The 16,964-nt window shown below is 32.4% G+C and overlaps 2 protein-coding genes across 2 annotated transcripts; both read left to right on the top strand.

Annotated features, from left to right (window-relative positions):
• The first annotated feature begins 282 nt into the window (after positions 1-282).
• On the top strand, positions 283-1,465 carry LOC130800124 (uncharacterized). The gene is made up of 2 exons (XM_057663479.1): positions 283-417; positions 494-1,465. Exons 1-2 carry the CDS (start codon positions 283-285, stop codon positions 1,463-1,465), a joined length of 1,107 nt encoding a protein of 368 aa, XP_057519462.1.
• Positions 1,466-5,003: 3,538 nt separating this feature from the next.
• LOC130800266 (auxin-responsive protein IAA14-like) lies at positions 5,004-9,826 on the top strand. The gene is made up of 5 exons (XM_057663723.1): positions 5,004-5,527; positions 7,229-7,458; positions 7,875-8,010; positions 8,405-8,466; positions 9,507-9,826. The coding sequence occupies exons 1-5, from the start codon at positions 5,184-5,186 to the stop codon at positions 9,542-9,544; spliced, it is 810 nt and encodes a 269-aa protein (XP_057519706.1). The 5' UTR covers positions 5,004-5,183; the 3' UTR covers positions 9,545-9,826.
• Positions 9,827-16,964: the final 7,138 nt, after the last annotated feature.

The raw sequence follows: 16,964 nt of genomic DNA, 5'->3' as shown, positions 1-16,964 counted from the left end.
TATCATTCATGGTGGGCATGATACATCATACAGTGCATTGCCATCTTACTGTGATGTTATCAAATCAACAAACGAGGGTTCATATGCAAATTGTGCTTGGTATCCCCCTACACATCCTGATAGACCACTAGTGTTTATGAGCATTTTTGTATCATTCAAGGCATCTCTGGAGGGCCTTTTTTTTCTGGCTGTAGAAGTGTTATTGGAGTGGATGGGGCTCATTTAAAGGGTAATTATGGTGGGGTTTTGTAATCTGCAATTGCCCTTGATGGGAACAATGAAATGTTTCCAGTGGCATGGGGTATTGTCTCATGTGAGGATGAAGAGAGTTGGAAGTTTTTCATTTGGCATCTTAAGCATGTATTAGAACCAAGTAAAAGAGGAGACAATTGGTGCATAATATCTGACAGACAGAAGGTAACAACACTTATTACTTGGTACTTCATTGATTATGCATAATCTATTAAACCTAATATGTTGTTTTCATATGCAGGGAATTGACAAGGCTCTCACTGATTTGTGGCCTAAGGTGCAAAGAAGGTATTGTTGCAGACACCTTAGTGCCAACTGGAAGAAGTCCTTTCATGGGCCTAAGTTATGGCAATTGTATTGGCTAGCATGTGGGGCCTTCTCACCGTACACATTTGCAAAGGCCATGAATGAGATTGAAAAAAACAACCCTGCTGCAAGGATATGGCTTGCTAATTTGGGTCCACAGGAGAGATGGACAAAACATAGGTTTGACCCTGAATTGAAGTGTGATGTTAACACCACAAATTTTGTGGAAAGCTTCAATGCCACCCTAGGAACTGATAGGTGTAAGCCAGTGTTAAGTTTGTTAGAGGGAATTAGGAGTGTAACAATGGTTAGGTTAGCAACAAGGAGGAAAAAGTGTGAAGAATGGGAGAGGCTGTGTCCAAATATTGCGAAGAGAGTTCAAGTATTATGCAATGAGAGTAGGTCATGCAGGGCTTTCATGTCTAGTCCAGGGGAGTATGAGGTGGTGGAGGGTAAATCAACTATGGCTGTCAGTTTAAACCAACGCACATGCCATTGCAATGTCTGGCAACTCATTGGGATACCATGTAGGCATGCAATGAGAGCGATACTTCATGAAGGTCTTGATCCACAATCCTTGGTTGATGATTGGTATTCAGTAGAGAAATATAAGTTGACCTATCATCAGAGCATTAAACCTATCCCTGACCAGGGTAAGTGGCCACCAACTGAACACCCTGCTATACTACCTCCTGTGCTGAAAAGAGGTGTTGGTAGGCCTTGTAGGAACCGAAAGAGAGGTGATGATGAAGAGAGGAAGGCAAAGAGGAGCAAGACAATTAAATGTGGGAAGTGTGGGGATTTTGGTCACAACAAGTCCAGCTGCAAGGGAGGGCCAACAAAAAAACAGAAGGCAGCAGCATCTTCTTCAACTTTGAAGTGCAAGGGAAAGAGCAAAGCAAAATGAATACTATCTGTGTTGTGTGAGTGTAATTACTTAACTTGTGACTTGATATGGATGAACAATACATTAATCCTATTTTGTATATGTAATGGATGAACAGTTGATCCTCTTTTTGTATAACTAATGGATGAACAGTAGATGTAAAATTATGTAAAATTAAACCTCTGATGTAAAATTAATGTCGATTATGGATGCAAATTATGTATGCAAATTATGGATGAACAGCAGCAACTTCGAATTGCAAATTGATCTAATTCCAAATTTTTTGATTTGATAAATACAACCTTACCTTTACAAGGTAAGAACCAACACAATACCTAAACTTACATATAAGGAAACCATTACAACGCTTACAATCTTACTTTATAGTCGCAAGAAAAACCAATAATAGGTAGAACATTACAACAAATTTCATGAAAACCAGAACCTTAAGTAAGCTATCAACCTTCTTGGACAGCCCTTCAACAGTTGCTTTAAGTTCATTAAATTGTTCGCCATTCGACATTAGAGGAGCAGCACCTTCTCCCTCTGCAGGTGTAGGTTCATCAATGTTTTCCTTCAAATCAGCATCAAAACCCCATTCAAATGCTTGGCACGACATACATTTGTAGTATATTCTTCCCAGATTGTTTATTGAACCTGAAACCCTAATATCATAGAATTTTGTTGGGTCACAGTTACACTTCTTCAACCTTACCCAGCTATCACCAACTTCAATGGAATTAACGTTAGGGCTTCCATGTCGTCTTTTGGTATTACCCGAATACACCTTACCGCAGACTGATGAGATCCTTGAGGAAGCAGCCATGGAAGTAGAGAAGGAAGAGGAGATGGAAAAGAGAAGAAGAAGATCGTGTGTTTGAATTGATGCTGCATATTTAAACAATTACAAACTAACCATGGTTAGGTTACATTCAAAAGTTAAAGGACAGTTAACGGAATATTCATCATTAATGTCACGGTTGTAATTACCATATAATTGGGGGCTACCACTGAAATGCAGTTGGGTACCATTGTAATTTTTCAATAGTACAAGGGCACCATTGATAATTTCCCTTTCTTTTATTAGCTAAATTTGCTTCGAGTTGATTTTCAAATATAATTTAAGTGTTGTAAATATAATTTATAGAAAAAATATATAAATTTTATCTATATCCAGACGAATCAAACAAGTTACATATGAATATATTAATTTTAACTTTTTGTATATTAACAAAAACTTATTTTAAATTTCTCTTTTCTAATACAAAATATTTTAAATTTAGGTATTTAACCAACAAAATGAAACTGAAATACGAGAATACTTTTCTTAGAGTAGTCAAATCTGAAATCCCATGAAAATACGTATAAATAATGTAGTAGTTACGTAAAGAATGAAAAATGTTGATCCCAAGAGAGAAAAAATGTGGATCCCGTGAATGGTCGATAGGATTAAGAAAGGAATTCATATCCCAAAATCCAACTTTGCATGCAGGCTTCAAAATAGTACTAAGCTCCTAAAATGGCATGCAAACCCATTTGGGTGTCGTGTCCACTATTTTATTATTTCTATAATTTCCCACATTTTTTTTATTTCTTTACTTTTTTTTAAATTAATTTTATATTTTATTGAGATTCCAGAATATGTTATATATATTTTAACAGATATCATGCTGAGAGAAAGAATAAATAAAAGATAACGGGAAGAAAAGAGGTGGTAGGGATCAAATTTAAGCGCTAACAAAAAAAGTGATACGTACTCCACTTTCATTTTGAACGAACTTTTTTGCATGTAAGTGATTTATGATGGTTCGGACATGTGAAAGACGGCTGATGCACCCATGAGAATGGTGGAAAACCTTATAGTAGAGGGTAAGAGAAGTCGGGATAAATATAAGAGAACATGAGCGGAGCAAATAAAAACTCGACTTGGGTTATATTCATGTGTCAGGCTTTTGATAGTCCTCTTTCACCAACCTCTTTGGCCCTATGTAGTTTTGCTCATTTGTTTTCTTTCTTTCTTTCTCCTACAATCCTATATATCCTAGTCTAGCTTGTTTTATATTTGTAATTTTGCCTTTTTAACTTGATGCTTTCATCTTATGTTGCAGGACTCGTCTTTCTACCTGGGGGTCTTATGTATTTGACTGCGCGCATTTCTCATGTTCTCTTTCTCAAATGGGTACGACATTGTGCGGGATGCTTAGTTGTTGATATGACCATGACCAAGTGATTTATGATGGATCATTGTACATAAAGTACTAAGATATTAAAGAAAGTGGATAATCTTCTAATAAATTTAATTCAAAATAAATAAATTAATTAAAATCACTAAATTGTGTTAAGTACATTTAGAAAAAAATAAGTCCTTGAATTATATTATGAAGAATCGTCTTCTAATAAACTAAAGTGGAAAATCAATTCACATTAATTAAGTACAAACAAAGTGATATTTTTACAATTCCTTTATCTCTCTTTCTCAAGACTTTATGGTAATCTTTGACTAAGACGAACTACAGAAAAATTATTTTATATTTATGTTCAAAATTCAAAAAAAAAAAAAAATTAGCAGCAGACAAAGCACCAATCAGCATATTTATTGCCCACATGGCCCTCTTTTATTATTTCCCCAACTTCCTGTTAGGAATACAATCTATAATAAATTATATTATGTGTAACACTTAACAGTAACAACTAACAATCCAATACGATAAAATATAATAATTGAGTATATTTTCAATATGATAACCATTCATTAATAAAATAATTATAATGAACTTAATAGTATACACTTAAAGAGTTAAGGTCGGTTCCAAATAACGTTTTGAGTGATTTTTTATTTTTTATTTTCTAGTGGGTAAAATAATAAATTAATATGTTTGCTCACTATAATATAATTTACTTTTAGAAGAATATGTTTAGAGATATTTAATTTAAATTTTGCTACTTTAAATTTTTAATATTATGAGGATTTAGTAATATTTATTACACCTTTTAGTAGCATAATAAAAAATTAAACTAAAACTTTTTGCTACATAAGATCTAATGACATTTCTCATAAATGTTACTATATACTATAGTAATATGCCACTAAAGACCAAATAAAAGTGTTACTAAATCAATTTATAGTGGAACTTAAAATAAAAACCAATAATTATTACACTAAAAATATAATTCAGTGACATTTTTTTAATGTCACTAAATCCAATGTCGTATAAAGTTAAATTTATTATAGTGACTTATAAATCAATTGAAAAACTAACTTTTAAGCTATAATATATATATATATATATATATATATATATATATATATATATATATATATATATATATATATATTGATTTTCAGACTTTTTAACCTACTTTTTTTTAATAAATAGCTAACAACTATCTACTAATTAAAATTCCGCGCACTAAATATATATTAACATAACAAGTTATTTAAACAACCAACTTAATAACTAGCTAACAAATCAACTAATTAATATTTTTAACTCGTAAAACCAACTAGCTTCTCTATATCTATTATCATATTAAACTATTATTATACTTTATATATTTTCATTTATTTTCTCTATTAAAAAGAACCAACCAAGAAGGAGCAAATACAACCCAACTATAGATGAGAGAGAGAGTATTATTACACACAACAATCATCATATATATAGAGAGAGAAATCATAAAACAAGAAGAAAAATAATCACCAAAAATAACCCAACAAAAGAATTGAGAGAATAATTCAATGGAAGTTGTAAGCTTGAAGATGGAGGATAATACAGAGCTGAATCTCGGGCTCGGGCTCGGGCTCGGGCTTGGACTCGGGCTTACTAGAGGAGGTACTGACAAGATCACTGGAAATAAAAGGGGATTTTCTGAAACTGTTGATTTGAAGTTGAATTTGAACAATAATACCAAAAATAGTACTACTATAAATAGTAATAATGGTTCTGATGCTGCAAAAGAACAGACTGCTACTTCATCTCCTTTGGATCTGATCAACAATGATAATAATAAAGCTGCTGTTTCTGTTTCTGCTAAAGAAATTTCTTCTAATGTTAATGTTGATTCTGTTAAGCCTCCTGCCAAGTAAGTGAATTATTGCATTTTTAATTTTGAGTTTTTTTTTCTAATTTTTTTTACTATTTTATTAATTTTAAAATAATTTGGTATGAAAACTAGCTAAATTAATAATAATACTATTTGAGAATAACATATATTATCACTATATCATCGGGTCGATTTCGAATTAGATGTTTCTTCAAAATCGAATTATGTATTTACATTAATTTTTTAATAGTTATTCTTATAAACCTCAAAATCTTTTAACTGTAGGATCTGATATTTATGACGTATTATAAACATCAAAATCTTACAATTGAATGATTTGGAGGTTTATATAATAGAAAATGATGCATGACAGTAAAAATATATTATTATTGAGAGAAGTATATGAGTTGGAATATGTCTAGCATGTTTACATGCATCTTGGATTTATGTGGATATATGATTATATTCTCCTCATAGCGAATGAATACTTCCTCTAATTCTTTGAAATTCTCTCATTTGGGTTGGACACGAATGTTAAGAAAGTGGAAGGAATTTTTTAAATAGTATATTTATGTGATGTAGTGAGTATTGGGGGGTTAAATAGTGTAATTCAGTAAAAAAATAAGGGTGTTTTGGTAATTACAAGAATAATATAAGGACAATTTGGTTCAAAAATTATGTTCTAAAATAGAAATGGGACAATTGAAGTAAACTGATCAAATAAAAAAATGGGAGAATTTCAAAGAATTGGATGGAGTATATTAAATCATAGTTAAACAATGAAATAAGTTAATGACTAAAAAATTATATTTAGAGAATAATTGCAATTATAGTGGCACAAATTGGAGGTCCATAAAATAATATAATTTTCTCATCCTTTTTCAAAATAAACTTTGTTTCATCAAATTACATTAATAATTCCACACAAATAAATAATAGTATTCCTTAGTAGCATCTTGTGTTAATGATAAAAGTAGATGGTGTCATGGTATATGTCCCCATACAATTGTTTTAATGTATATGCATCAAAATTTGAGGAGAAAATAAAAGAAAAGAAATTTCATTTCATGATTCCATTAAAAAAGACATAATCAACATCAAATGCAAAAAACTTATTGTCATTATCATAATTCCATAAAAAAAAGGCCTAATAAAACTACTTTAGTTAAAGGAAATTTTTTTCTTATCTAGTAAAATTTTTGTCTCTAAAAGACCTAATAATTTCATTACATTAACTTTAAAACTCGAAATTAAATAGTTTCACATGATAAGATATAGCTAAAGAATGTTTCTGGAACGTTATTTGATAATATAAAGATTTAAATTACAAAATAAAATTTAAATTTAGATTTATGTATGCATTAAATATATTATTTAATCAAAAAATATTTAAAATTAAAATTATCATCAGATTACGCATCAAAATATTATATTATTGTTATATGTATTTATTTGTTTTATAATTATTAATTAAATATATTATTATCTTTATTAACAAATGTAAAGGAACATTTTTTTAGCTTTTGCCATTATTATATTATTCTAGCATGAAATTAATAAAATACTAGTGATAGTTTTACTTTTATCATAGAGAATCAGGTCTAATCTTAATTATATAACAAATAACATCTTTTTCAGACAAAGTTATGGGTTTCTCTCGACTTATCATGGACTAGTAGCTTTATCATCTATCAATTAAGTTTAAAATTGTGTTGTAACACAAATGAAATGTATATATAGGGCACAAGTTGTGGGTTGGCCACCAGTGCGATCATACAGAAAGAACATGCTGGCAGTTCAAAAGACCACCGGTGGCCTCGATTCCGAGACCGAGAAGCCAATGAGTGGCGGCCTGGTGAAGGTGAGCATGGATGGTGCACCTTACCTACGTAAGGTGGACTTGAAAATGTACAAGAGTTACCAAGACCTTTCTGATGCTTTGGGCAAGATGTTCAGCTCTTTTACCCTTGGTAATTTTTTAAATTACAATTTTTACCCTTCAAATAACACCACTTTATTGAATGTATTCTATATTTAGTCTTCGTTTTAATTATAGTTAAAAATTTTCATATCATTTTGAAATGATATATTCTGTTAGAAAAATTATAGTTTATATGTGTATCTACATTGAATAATTAGAGAGAAGTTGACTAATTTATAATTTAATGGACTACTCCTCCTATTATCAGTTGGTTTTAGAATAAAATCCATCAGACGTATATACAGTCAACTCTCATGACAAATTTTTATCATCGTTTTGACTTATAAAGTATGTGTAGGTTGTTTTCCTAATTATATGGTAATATTAATTATAAGTCTAGTTCAATTTGACATATAATTTACATCTAATTTGCGAATTTAAATGGTTAAAGTGGTATGAATTTAGGTAAATATGGAGCTCAAGGAATGATTGATTTCATGAATGAGAGCAAGCTAATGGATATCCTTAATGATTCTGACTATGTTCCTACATACGAAGACAAGGATGGAGATTGGATGCTTGTTGGTGATGTCCCATGGGAGTAAGTTCTTTAACATATACTTCGCTTTTGCGTTACTTTAAATTAGAGCTAATATTATCAGAAATTCTCCCTCAGTGGGACAAACCTTAAATGCTAATAGTTATAATAATTGGGTTATTTAGTTTCGGCCCATGTATAAAAAACGTCTCACGGTGAGACTATTCACACAAAAATTTGTGTTTAACTTATAGCTAAAAATTAAAAGTTGATATTATGATCAAAATATACAATCAGATAAACGCAACATCTCATTACTTAACTATATTTTTTCTTATTTATTAGCTGTAATATATATAAAACAAAATCAAATAATAATTAGTGGCAAGAAATATATATTCTTATTACATTACTCAATTAAAATAGAATATTTAATTATTTAATTTTTTTTTTTCAGGATGTTTGTGGAGTCATGCAAACGACTTCGTATAATGAAAGGAAAGGAGGCTGCTGGACTTGGTTAGTAATTTATCCCCTTCCTCATTTTTTCCATTTTTATTCTTTAATTTTTTAAATAAATCCTATTCATTCTCGATAACCAACAATTAGTTGCTCAATTAAAAATACTAACTTTGTTATAGCTTTTTCGTGCAAAAACTATTAAAAAACATATATTTGTTATCAAAAAAATATAAAAAACATCAAATACATGAAAAAAAAAACCTTTCATATTGTAGACATTGTGATTACAAACATACTCATATCCAATAAATTAAGTTTCGAAAGGTTCAAAGATCGATAAAGTTAAAATGATTGCATTTTTTACAAATTCTTCAAAAATGTGTGGTGAATATTATTAGTCTAATTAGATCATAAATTAAAAAATGATGTTAATTAACTTAATTACAAAGCTATAGGATGAATCCATATTTTTGTAACATTATGATAAATTTTGATTGCAAAACAACAAGTAGATTCCCAATCATTGGGCTTGATAACATAGAAGGGTAGAATTCAAAAAATTTAATAGATTTTTATCTGTCTCAATAAAATTATAAATTTCTCTAAAAATTGAAGGAAAAAGTAATACTCCACTACATCTTATTGAGATGGATGATCTTAATTTTATTGTTGATCAACACCTCATTATATATTTATATCTATAAATTGATTGCGTTTGCCAAATAGTCTTTTGGTTATGGTTAGTCCGTCAATTTTTAAAATAATCATATTTATTAGAACGAGCCCTAGCTTTTTGATTGGATTTGACTCTTGACTTTTGCATTTTATCGGTCATATAGTTAAAAAAGTGTTTAGTTGACTTTTAAGTCAAAATCAGGATCTTTTATATAATTTTTGGATTTTTGACTATTTTTTTAAATAGCCAATAACCAATAATTAATTTTTATTCTTATAAAAAACCAAATTTTATGTAAAAAACCAGTCAAATTTTGTTGAAAAAAAAACGTCATATTTTTTTTAAGTTTAGGAAAAAAAACATGAAAGCTAATTTTCTACACATTTTTTCATTAGTTATTAATAATCACTTTTAATTTCAGCTCCAAGAGCCATGGAAAAGTGCAAGAACAGGAGCTAAGCTAGAAAAATGGTACAGCAGCCTGCTCCTTTGATCTTAAGGACACCATCAAAATTAAAACAAGTTCAAAGACCCAAAAAAAGAGAGTGCCTAACAGATGAATTGAGCAGGGTGAATTTGTAATTTCCCTGTGTTTAATTATCTCTTCCTTTTTAATCTTTTTGCATTTCTTGTACTATGATTTGATATAGATTTATCATGTTATTACTATTAAAGTCTGTGAGTTGTATGGTTCTGAAATTTATAATTAGACATAGAGAAACAGTAACTAAGTTAAGACTATGTTTGGCTGGCCCCACTATGTTTATGTTATGTTTGCCTTGTGTATTAATTGATAATGGTTTGCCTTTTAGAGAAACTTAATAATATAGTTTAATTCATGCTGCTTTTCAACCACTCTATATTTAAAAGTAAAATATTCAACGTCGGATACGAGGAAGACATGTAATACATCTATATTTTTCTCGTATGAGGGGGCGTGTTAGAGTATATATCACATATCTTGGAGTATCAATCATCAACTTAAGCTGATAGTTAAGACTTCAGGATATGCTATATACTCTGACAATAAAATTTCTAGAGGTAGAATGGAATATATATGATTTCTATCAGTGGTGAGAATTAAACCCTAATCACAAGGATAAAAGAAAATCTTTAACTACTGGACTAACTCAATTATGTTCAAAGAGCATGTACAAACCTCAACAACAATTCTTGAAAATCTAAAAATATATATTTAAATTCTATATCTCAAGATGAATTTAAAAATATCTCATATGAATATATTTTAGTTGATATATCTATGAAATATATCATATTTAAAATTCTGTCTTTCTGAAATGAAATTTTTTTAATAGGAAAATTTACAAATAAATAGAATAAGGAGTAATATTTTATTTATGTATGATTATTTAATTTTGTAAAATATTGGCCTTTCATTGGATTCTGTGAACCAAACAATCCCTTATTATAAGGTGTTTAATAAATTAGTTGTCTGATTCAATAAATAAATGTAGCCTGAAGGGACTGAAATGATGTGTATGTTCCTTGAATTGGGTGAGTAAGGGAGCAAGATCATGTGGATGTTGATGGGGAAGGTTGGCATTTATATATTTCTTTGCCTATCTGTTTAGGCCAGACTATATCCTACAATTATGATGGACATTTGTGCTTTCATTCTTAATCTTCATCATAACCATATTTCTACGATGCATAACATATTCTAGGCCTCAACAATCAGTTTAAGTTTTTGTTTGACTTGATAATTTAATATGATATTAGAAGTCAACGTGATAAAGGATAAGAGTTTTGAATCTCAACTACCCCTCCTTTAAAGTGGATATTCGGCACCGATTATGAGAAGGATATATGTTGCATCCACACTTCTAGTCAAAGGGCTCTCGTGTAAAGGATCGTGCTAAAGTATATAACATGTTATTGATTACAGAATGTTAGTTTATTACACTCGTTTAGGATGTTAGTTTAAAGTGTAAATTAAATGTCTTTGAAGCTGAATTGAATGTTCATGAGTATTTTTAAGTCTCAGTATTTAAAATGATAGATAAAAATTAAGTGGTAGAAGGTTTTCATGAAAAAGTCTATCGATGTTCAAGTCCAATGATTTTTTTGATTTGAAAAAGAGTTTCGATGTGGAAAGTCGTTGAGAGCTGTTTTGAGCAATGAATGAGCTTGCTTGAACTTAATAAGTGCATGTAAGACTGCTTATGTGTAACATCTCGGAATAACTCGGGTCGTACGAAAAGAGAAAATGACCTTTTAAAAAACGAGATAAGTATTATCCGAGTCAAATCGGGATGTTAGAAGGCAGTTTAAAACGGTTTTGAAGTTAAGGAAAGCTTGCGGACCGAGTTCTATTAGTGTTATTATAAACTACTAGATATAAGAAATTCTTAGCAGCGGATAAGAACGAAAGTTAAATCAACTTATTACAACTTGAGAACGAAAATCGCCTCATAAAACCAAATGTTCTTTAAACTTAATTTAGAAGTTCTTATCAAGACTTCTATATCCTAACAGTTTATTTCTTCAAGAGTCAATCCTCACTCCCCAGACCTGCAACTTAACTTACTGCTAGTCATTGCCCAAATAGGAAACAACATCATCGCAGGGTCGTTAAGACCAAAAGTACACGTCAGCAAACGTCGCATACCAAATAAATAATAACACAAGAGAAAGTTTTAATTTATTAGTTGACAATTCACAGAACCGTACGCTTCGAACATGCTTACTAAGAATATTTATTTTCATGTAAAAGTTAGTCAGCCATACTGCTGTACTATCCAGCCATACTGCCGGTACACTTCAAACTCCATAAGTCAGACAATACATTAGGGGGAGCTAACCCCTAAGCAAGTCTCTACCATAGACACTCGCCTTACTTCGGTGTCTATGGTCAAGTATGCATACCCCCGCGGTGGCTCATAATGCCCTCATAAACCGCGAGTAATTCTTTTCCACCAATTGACGTCATACTACGTCCACTTTAAGGTTAGTGAGGTCATACTACATCTGCTTATCAAAACAATGTATAAAATTACTGATTTGAAAGATAACATTATTCGTACTATATATCCCTGCTTTACTTTTGTATATCATTATTATATGATACATCGGTCTAAATGCGAACTTCGCTGCGTGTACATACCTTAAGCAAGATAACCAACTCACAAGCGTCTTAATCAATTCCCGGTCACGAATCGACTTCCTACAAGGTTCAATCGTATTCGGGAAATAAGCACACATACACATTTTCCTGAAATCATCTATAACACACATATACAATCACATCCATACCTAGAATACTACACACAACATGAACATCCATCACATACTATAACATGGTAAATACACAAAACAGGGCAGCCTATACAATCTGTCCAGAAACTCAACTTAAAACTGTCAAATTAAAAATCCGACTTCACCGTTGCGTCCGGAAGGCGTCAAAACCCCCGGGTACCAATTTTCATAATTTATAACATAGTATAAGTATTTTTAACTTAATTTCAAAGCCAAAAATGCTCCAAAAACACATTTTTTTCACCATTTTCAAAACCTACGGGATTTCATTTTTTTTATCACAAAAATATAAATTTCAATGCTTTATTTCCTATTAAATCTAAACAATAAAATTTACATAATTTTCATGATCACATACAAAATAAATTTTAATTAATTATATATTTTTTTCTCAAAAATAATTCTTTTTACACAAATGTACACACACAAACACATCACATATATACATGTATATTTCTCTACCAACATTATAAATTTCTTCTTTTAATCAATAAAAAATAAAAATAAATTTCCATCACCACATACATTTTTTTATATGAGTATCCATTTTTTATGTATATATATATATATATATATATATATATATATATATATATATATATATATATATATATATATATATATATATATATATATATTTTTTTTTTTTTCAATCATTCATCAAACAATTCTTCACACACATGTAAACATATCTAAAACCCTAAAAACCATACATTAATTTAGATAGAAAAACATCATACTTCCACACATGAATTTTAAATCATGAACAAATCATAAACTATAAAATAACACACATAAAAATCATAGAAATTTAAATTAAAACTTAAAAATAAAACTAGGTTAAGAATTACTCACAATTGCACAAGGACAAAACAACAAAATTGATGAACCAAAGGGGTGATTAGGCGTGAGGATTAGAGCATTTGGGAGTGTTTTCTTTACTTGCAAATGATTTTGAAATGAAAGGATGTAAGGTAAGGAATTAATTAAGGAATTATGGGATTTAATTGTGATAATTTCCTTAACCATTCAATTGCCAAAATGGAAGTTACAATCTTCCCCAAATCCTTCATGTGGGCGGCCAAACCCATACACATTCCCACTTTTATTTTTTATTTTTTTGAAATTAAAGATAGATTAGGAAAAAGGTTTGGACTTAAAATGGTTTTAATTGCCTTAAAAGTTGAAGTCTCATGATTTAATCTACTAACAAAATAAATAATAAAAAGAAATATATTTTTCTAAAAAGAATAATAATAATAAAAATAATAATATTACTAGCAAATCATTTAATATATTGGGAAAATATCGGGGTGTTACAGACTACCCCCCTTAAAAAGGTTTTGACCCCAAAACCTCAACGTACAAACACAAACACACAACAATCAAACACAAAACACACAACAATCACACACATAAAAACGACAAAACAAGCACACAACAAAAGAAATAGATCAAAATAAACCTCAAAGCGCGCAAAATTCTACCGCTTCCTACCCCCTTAAAAAGTTACGTCCCCGTAACTTACTAACCTGAGGAAAAAGATGCGGATACTTCTCTCGCATCGAAGCTTCTGTTTCCCAAGTTGCCTCTTGTGACCGATGATTTGACCATAGAACCTTAACCATTGCAACATCTTTTCGCCGAGTACTGCGAACCTTTCTATCTAAAATCTGAACAGGTTGCTCTTCATAGGTGAGGCTTTCATCAAGTTCTAACGGTTCCGGGTCTAAGACATGCGAAGAAGCCGCAACATAACGTTTTACCTGGGAGATATGAAAAACGTCATGAACTTTACCCAGCGCATTAGGTAACGCTAACCGGTAAGCTAACTTCCCAATCCGCTCCACAATATCATAGGGGCCAATGAAACGCGGGCTTAACTTCCCACGAGCACCAAAACGAACCACACCTCTCATCGGAGACACACGGAGTAGGACTTTGTCGCCCACTTCGTACTCATCAGGCCGACGTCGGAGATCGGCGTACGATTTTTGTCTATCCTGGGCTGCCTTCATTTTATCGCGAATTAACTTTACTTTCTCAGTCATTTGCACAAGCATATCAGGTCCTAAGGTGACAGATTCAGTAAAATCATCCCAACATACAGGACTACGGCACTTACGACCATAAAGTGCTTCAAACGGAGCCATTTGAATTGTTGCCTGATAACTGTTATTATAAGAGAATTCCACTAAATCCAAATGTTCATCCCATGAACCTTGCCATTCCATGGCTATTGCTCTCAACATGTCTTCTAGTATCTGATTGACACGTTCAGTCTGACCATCCGTCATAGGATGAAAAGACATACTATGAAGAAGAGTGGTTCCCAAAGCCTGTTGTAATGACTTCCAAAAATGTGACAAGTATCGAGTATCACGATCGGAGACAATAGTACGAGGTATTCCGTGATATCGAACAACGTATCTAATATAGGCACGAGCAAGTTGTTCCATATCCCACTTACAGTTCATCGGAATAAACCTTGCAGACTTAGTAAGCCTATCCACAATCACCCAAAGAGTATCATTACCAGCCTTAGTTCGTGGCAACCCTAACACGAAATCCATAGATATGTCATCCCACTTCCAGACCGGGACTTCCAGAGGTTGTAGTAACCCAGCTGGTCTTCGATGTTCACTCTTAACCTTTTGACACGTTAAACACTTGGAAACAAAATCAGCAATATTCTTTTTCATACCAGACCACCAAAACATGCATTTTAAATCTTGATACATCTTATCCCCACCAGGATGAACCGAGTATCTAGAATAATGAGCTTCGTTCAATAATTTTTCCTTCAAGGAGTCACACCCATCCGGCACACACCACCGTCCTTTAAAACGAAGCCTACCGTCCTCATGAATTGTAAAACCTTCAGCTTTCCCTTCACTGATCTGCTCCCGAAGTTTTATGAACTTTGGGTCTTCCAGTTGCTTAGCCATAATTTCTTCGAAAAAGGTAGGTTGAATAGACAAGGCACTCAACCTGGCTTCCAATTCCCCTTCTTGGATTATCTCCAAGTTCATTCTCCCAAACTCCTTACACAACTCCTCAGAGGTTATTAACGCTGAGACGAATGCCTCGATTTCCTACTCAAAGCATCAGCGACTACATTCGCACGGCCTTCGTGATATGAAATCTCTAAATCATAATCACTGATAAGTTCTAACCAACGTCGTTGGCGCAAATTCAACTCGGATTGAGTGAACAAAAATTGCAAACTTTTATGATCCGTAAAGACCTTGCATTTGACACCATAAAGGTAATGTCGCCAGATTTTCAATGCGAAAACCACAGCAGCTAACTCCAAGTCATGTGTTGGATAATTCACCTCTTGAGTCCTTAGTTGACGTGAAGCATACGCCACCACCTTTCTATCTTGCATTAAAACACAACCTAATCCATGTTTGGAAGCGTCACTGTAGACAGAGTATTCCAAGGATGGATCAGGTAAGGTCAACACAGGGGCGGTAGTTAACTTCTCCTTCAATAACTGAAATGCCTTCTCACACTCCTCAGTCCATTCGAACTTCTTTTCCTTCTTCATCAAGGCTGTCAGTGGACGAGCGATGCGAGAAAAGTCCTTCACAAAACGACGATAGTATCCTGCTAATCCCAAGAAACTCCGGATATCTGTAACATTCCGAGGTGTAGACCAATCTCGAACAGCTGCTACTTTTGTTGGATCAACGGAAATTCCTTCCTTAGAAACAATGTGACCCAGAAAAGCCACTTGCTCTAACCAAAATTCACACTTCGAAAACTTAGCATACAACTGATTCTCTCGTAGAATCTGCAAAACTATCCTTAAATGCTCTTGATGTTCTTCTTGGCTCTTGGAATATACCAAAATATCATCAATGAACACCACCACACACTTATCGAGGTACGCGTTAAAAACCCGATTCATCAACCCCATAAATGTTGCAGGTGCGTTGGTCAACCCAAAAGGCATCACGGTAAATTCGAAGTGTCCGTATCTGGTTCTAAAAGCTGATTTACTAATATCCTCCTCCTTGATACGTAACTGATGATATCCGGACCGCAGATCAATCTTGGAAAAGACTCCTGCCCCTTGCAACTCTACCAGATCCAAATGTTCATCCCATGAACCTTGCCATTCCATGGCTATCGCTCTCAACATGTCCTCCAGTATTTGATTGACGCGTTCCGTCTGACCATCGGTCATTGGGTGGAAGGACGTACTCTGAATAAGAGTGGTTCCCAAAGCCTGCTGTAATGATTTCCAAAAATGTGACAAGTATCGAGTATCACGATCGGAGACAATAGTACGAGGTATTCCATGATAGCGAATCACGTACTTAATATAAGCACAAGCAAGTTGTTCCATATCCCACTTACAATTCATTGGAATAAACCTTGCCGACTTAGTAAGCCTATCCACAATAACCCAAAGAGTATCATTACCAGCCTTATTTCGTGGCAAACCTAACACGAAATCCATAGATATGTCATCCCACTTCCATACCGGGACTTCTAGAGGTTGCAGTAACCCAGCTGGTCTTCGATGTTCACTCTTAACCTTTTGACACGTTAAACACTTGGAAACAAAATCTGCAATATTCTTTTTCATACC

Source organism: Amaranthus tricolor, chromosome 14 (assembly GCF_026212465.1).
Source record: "Amaranthus tricolor cultivar Red isolate AtriRed21 chromosome 14, ASM2621246v1, whole genome shotgun sequence".
Taxonomy (NCBI): domain Eukaryota; kingdom Viridiplantae; phylum Streptophyta; class Magnoliopsida; order Caryophyllales; family Amaranthaceae; genus Amaranthus; species Amaranthus tricolor.
This window is presented reverse-complemented; position numbering and strand designations above follow the sequence as displayed.

Coding starts and splice junctions, on each gene's coding strand:
- LOC130800124 (XM_057663479.1), top strand. CDS start 283: ATGTTTCCAGTGGCATGGGGTATTGTCTCATGTGAGGATGAAGAGAGT. Junction 418..493: donor TAATATCTGACAGACAGAAG/GTAACAACACTT, acceptor TTTCATATGCAG/GGAATTGACAAGGCTCTCAC.
- LOC130800266 (XM_057663723.1), top strand. CDS start 5,184: ATGGAAGTTGTAAGCTTGAAGATGGAGGATAATACAGAGCTGAATCTC. Junction 7,459..7,874: donor GTTCAGCTCTTTTACCCTTG/GTAATTTTTTAA, acceptor GTATGAATTTAG/GTAAATATGGAGCTCAAGGA. Junction 8,467..9,506: donor AAAGGAGGCTGCTGGACTTG/GTTAGTAATTTA, acceptor TTTTAATTTCAG/CTCCAAGAGCCATGGAAAAG.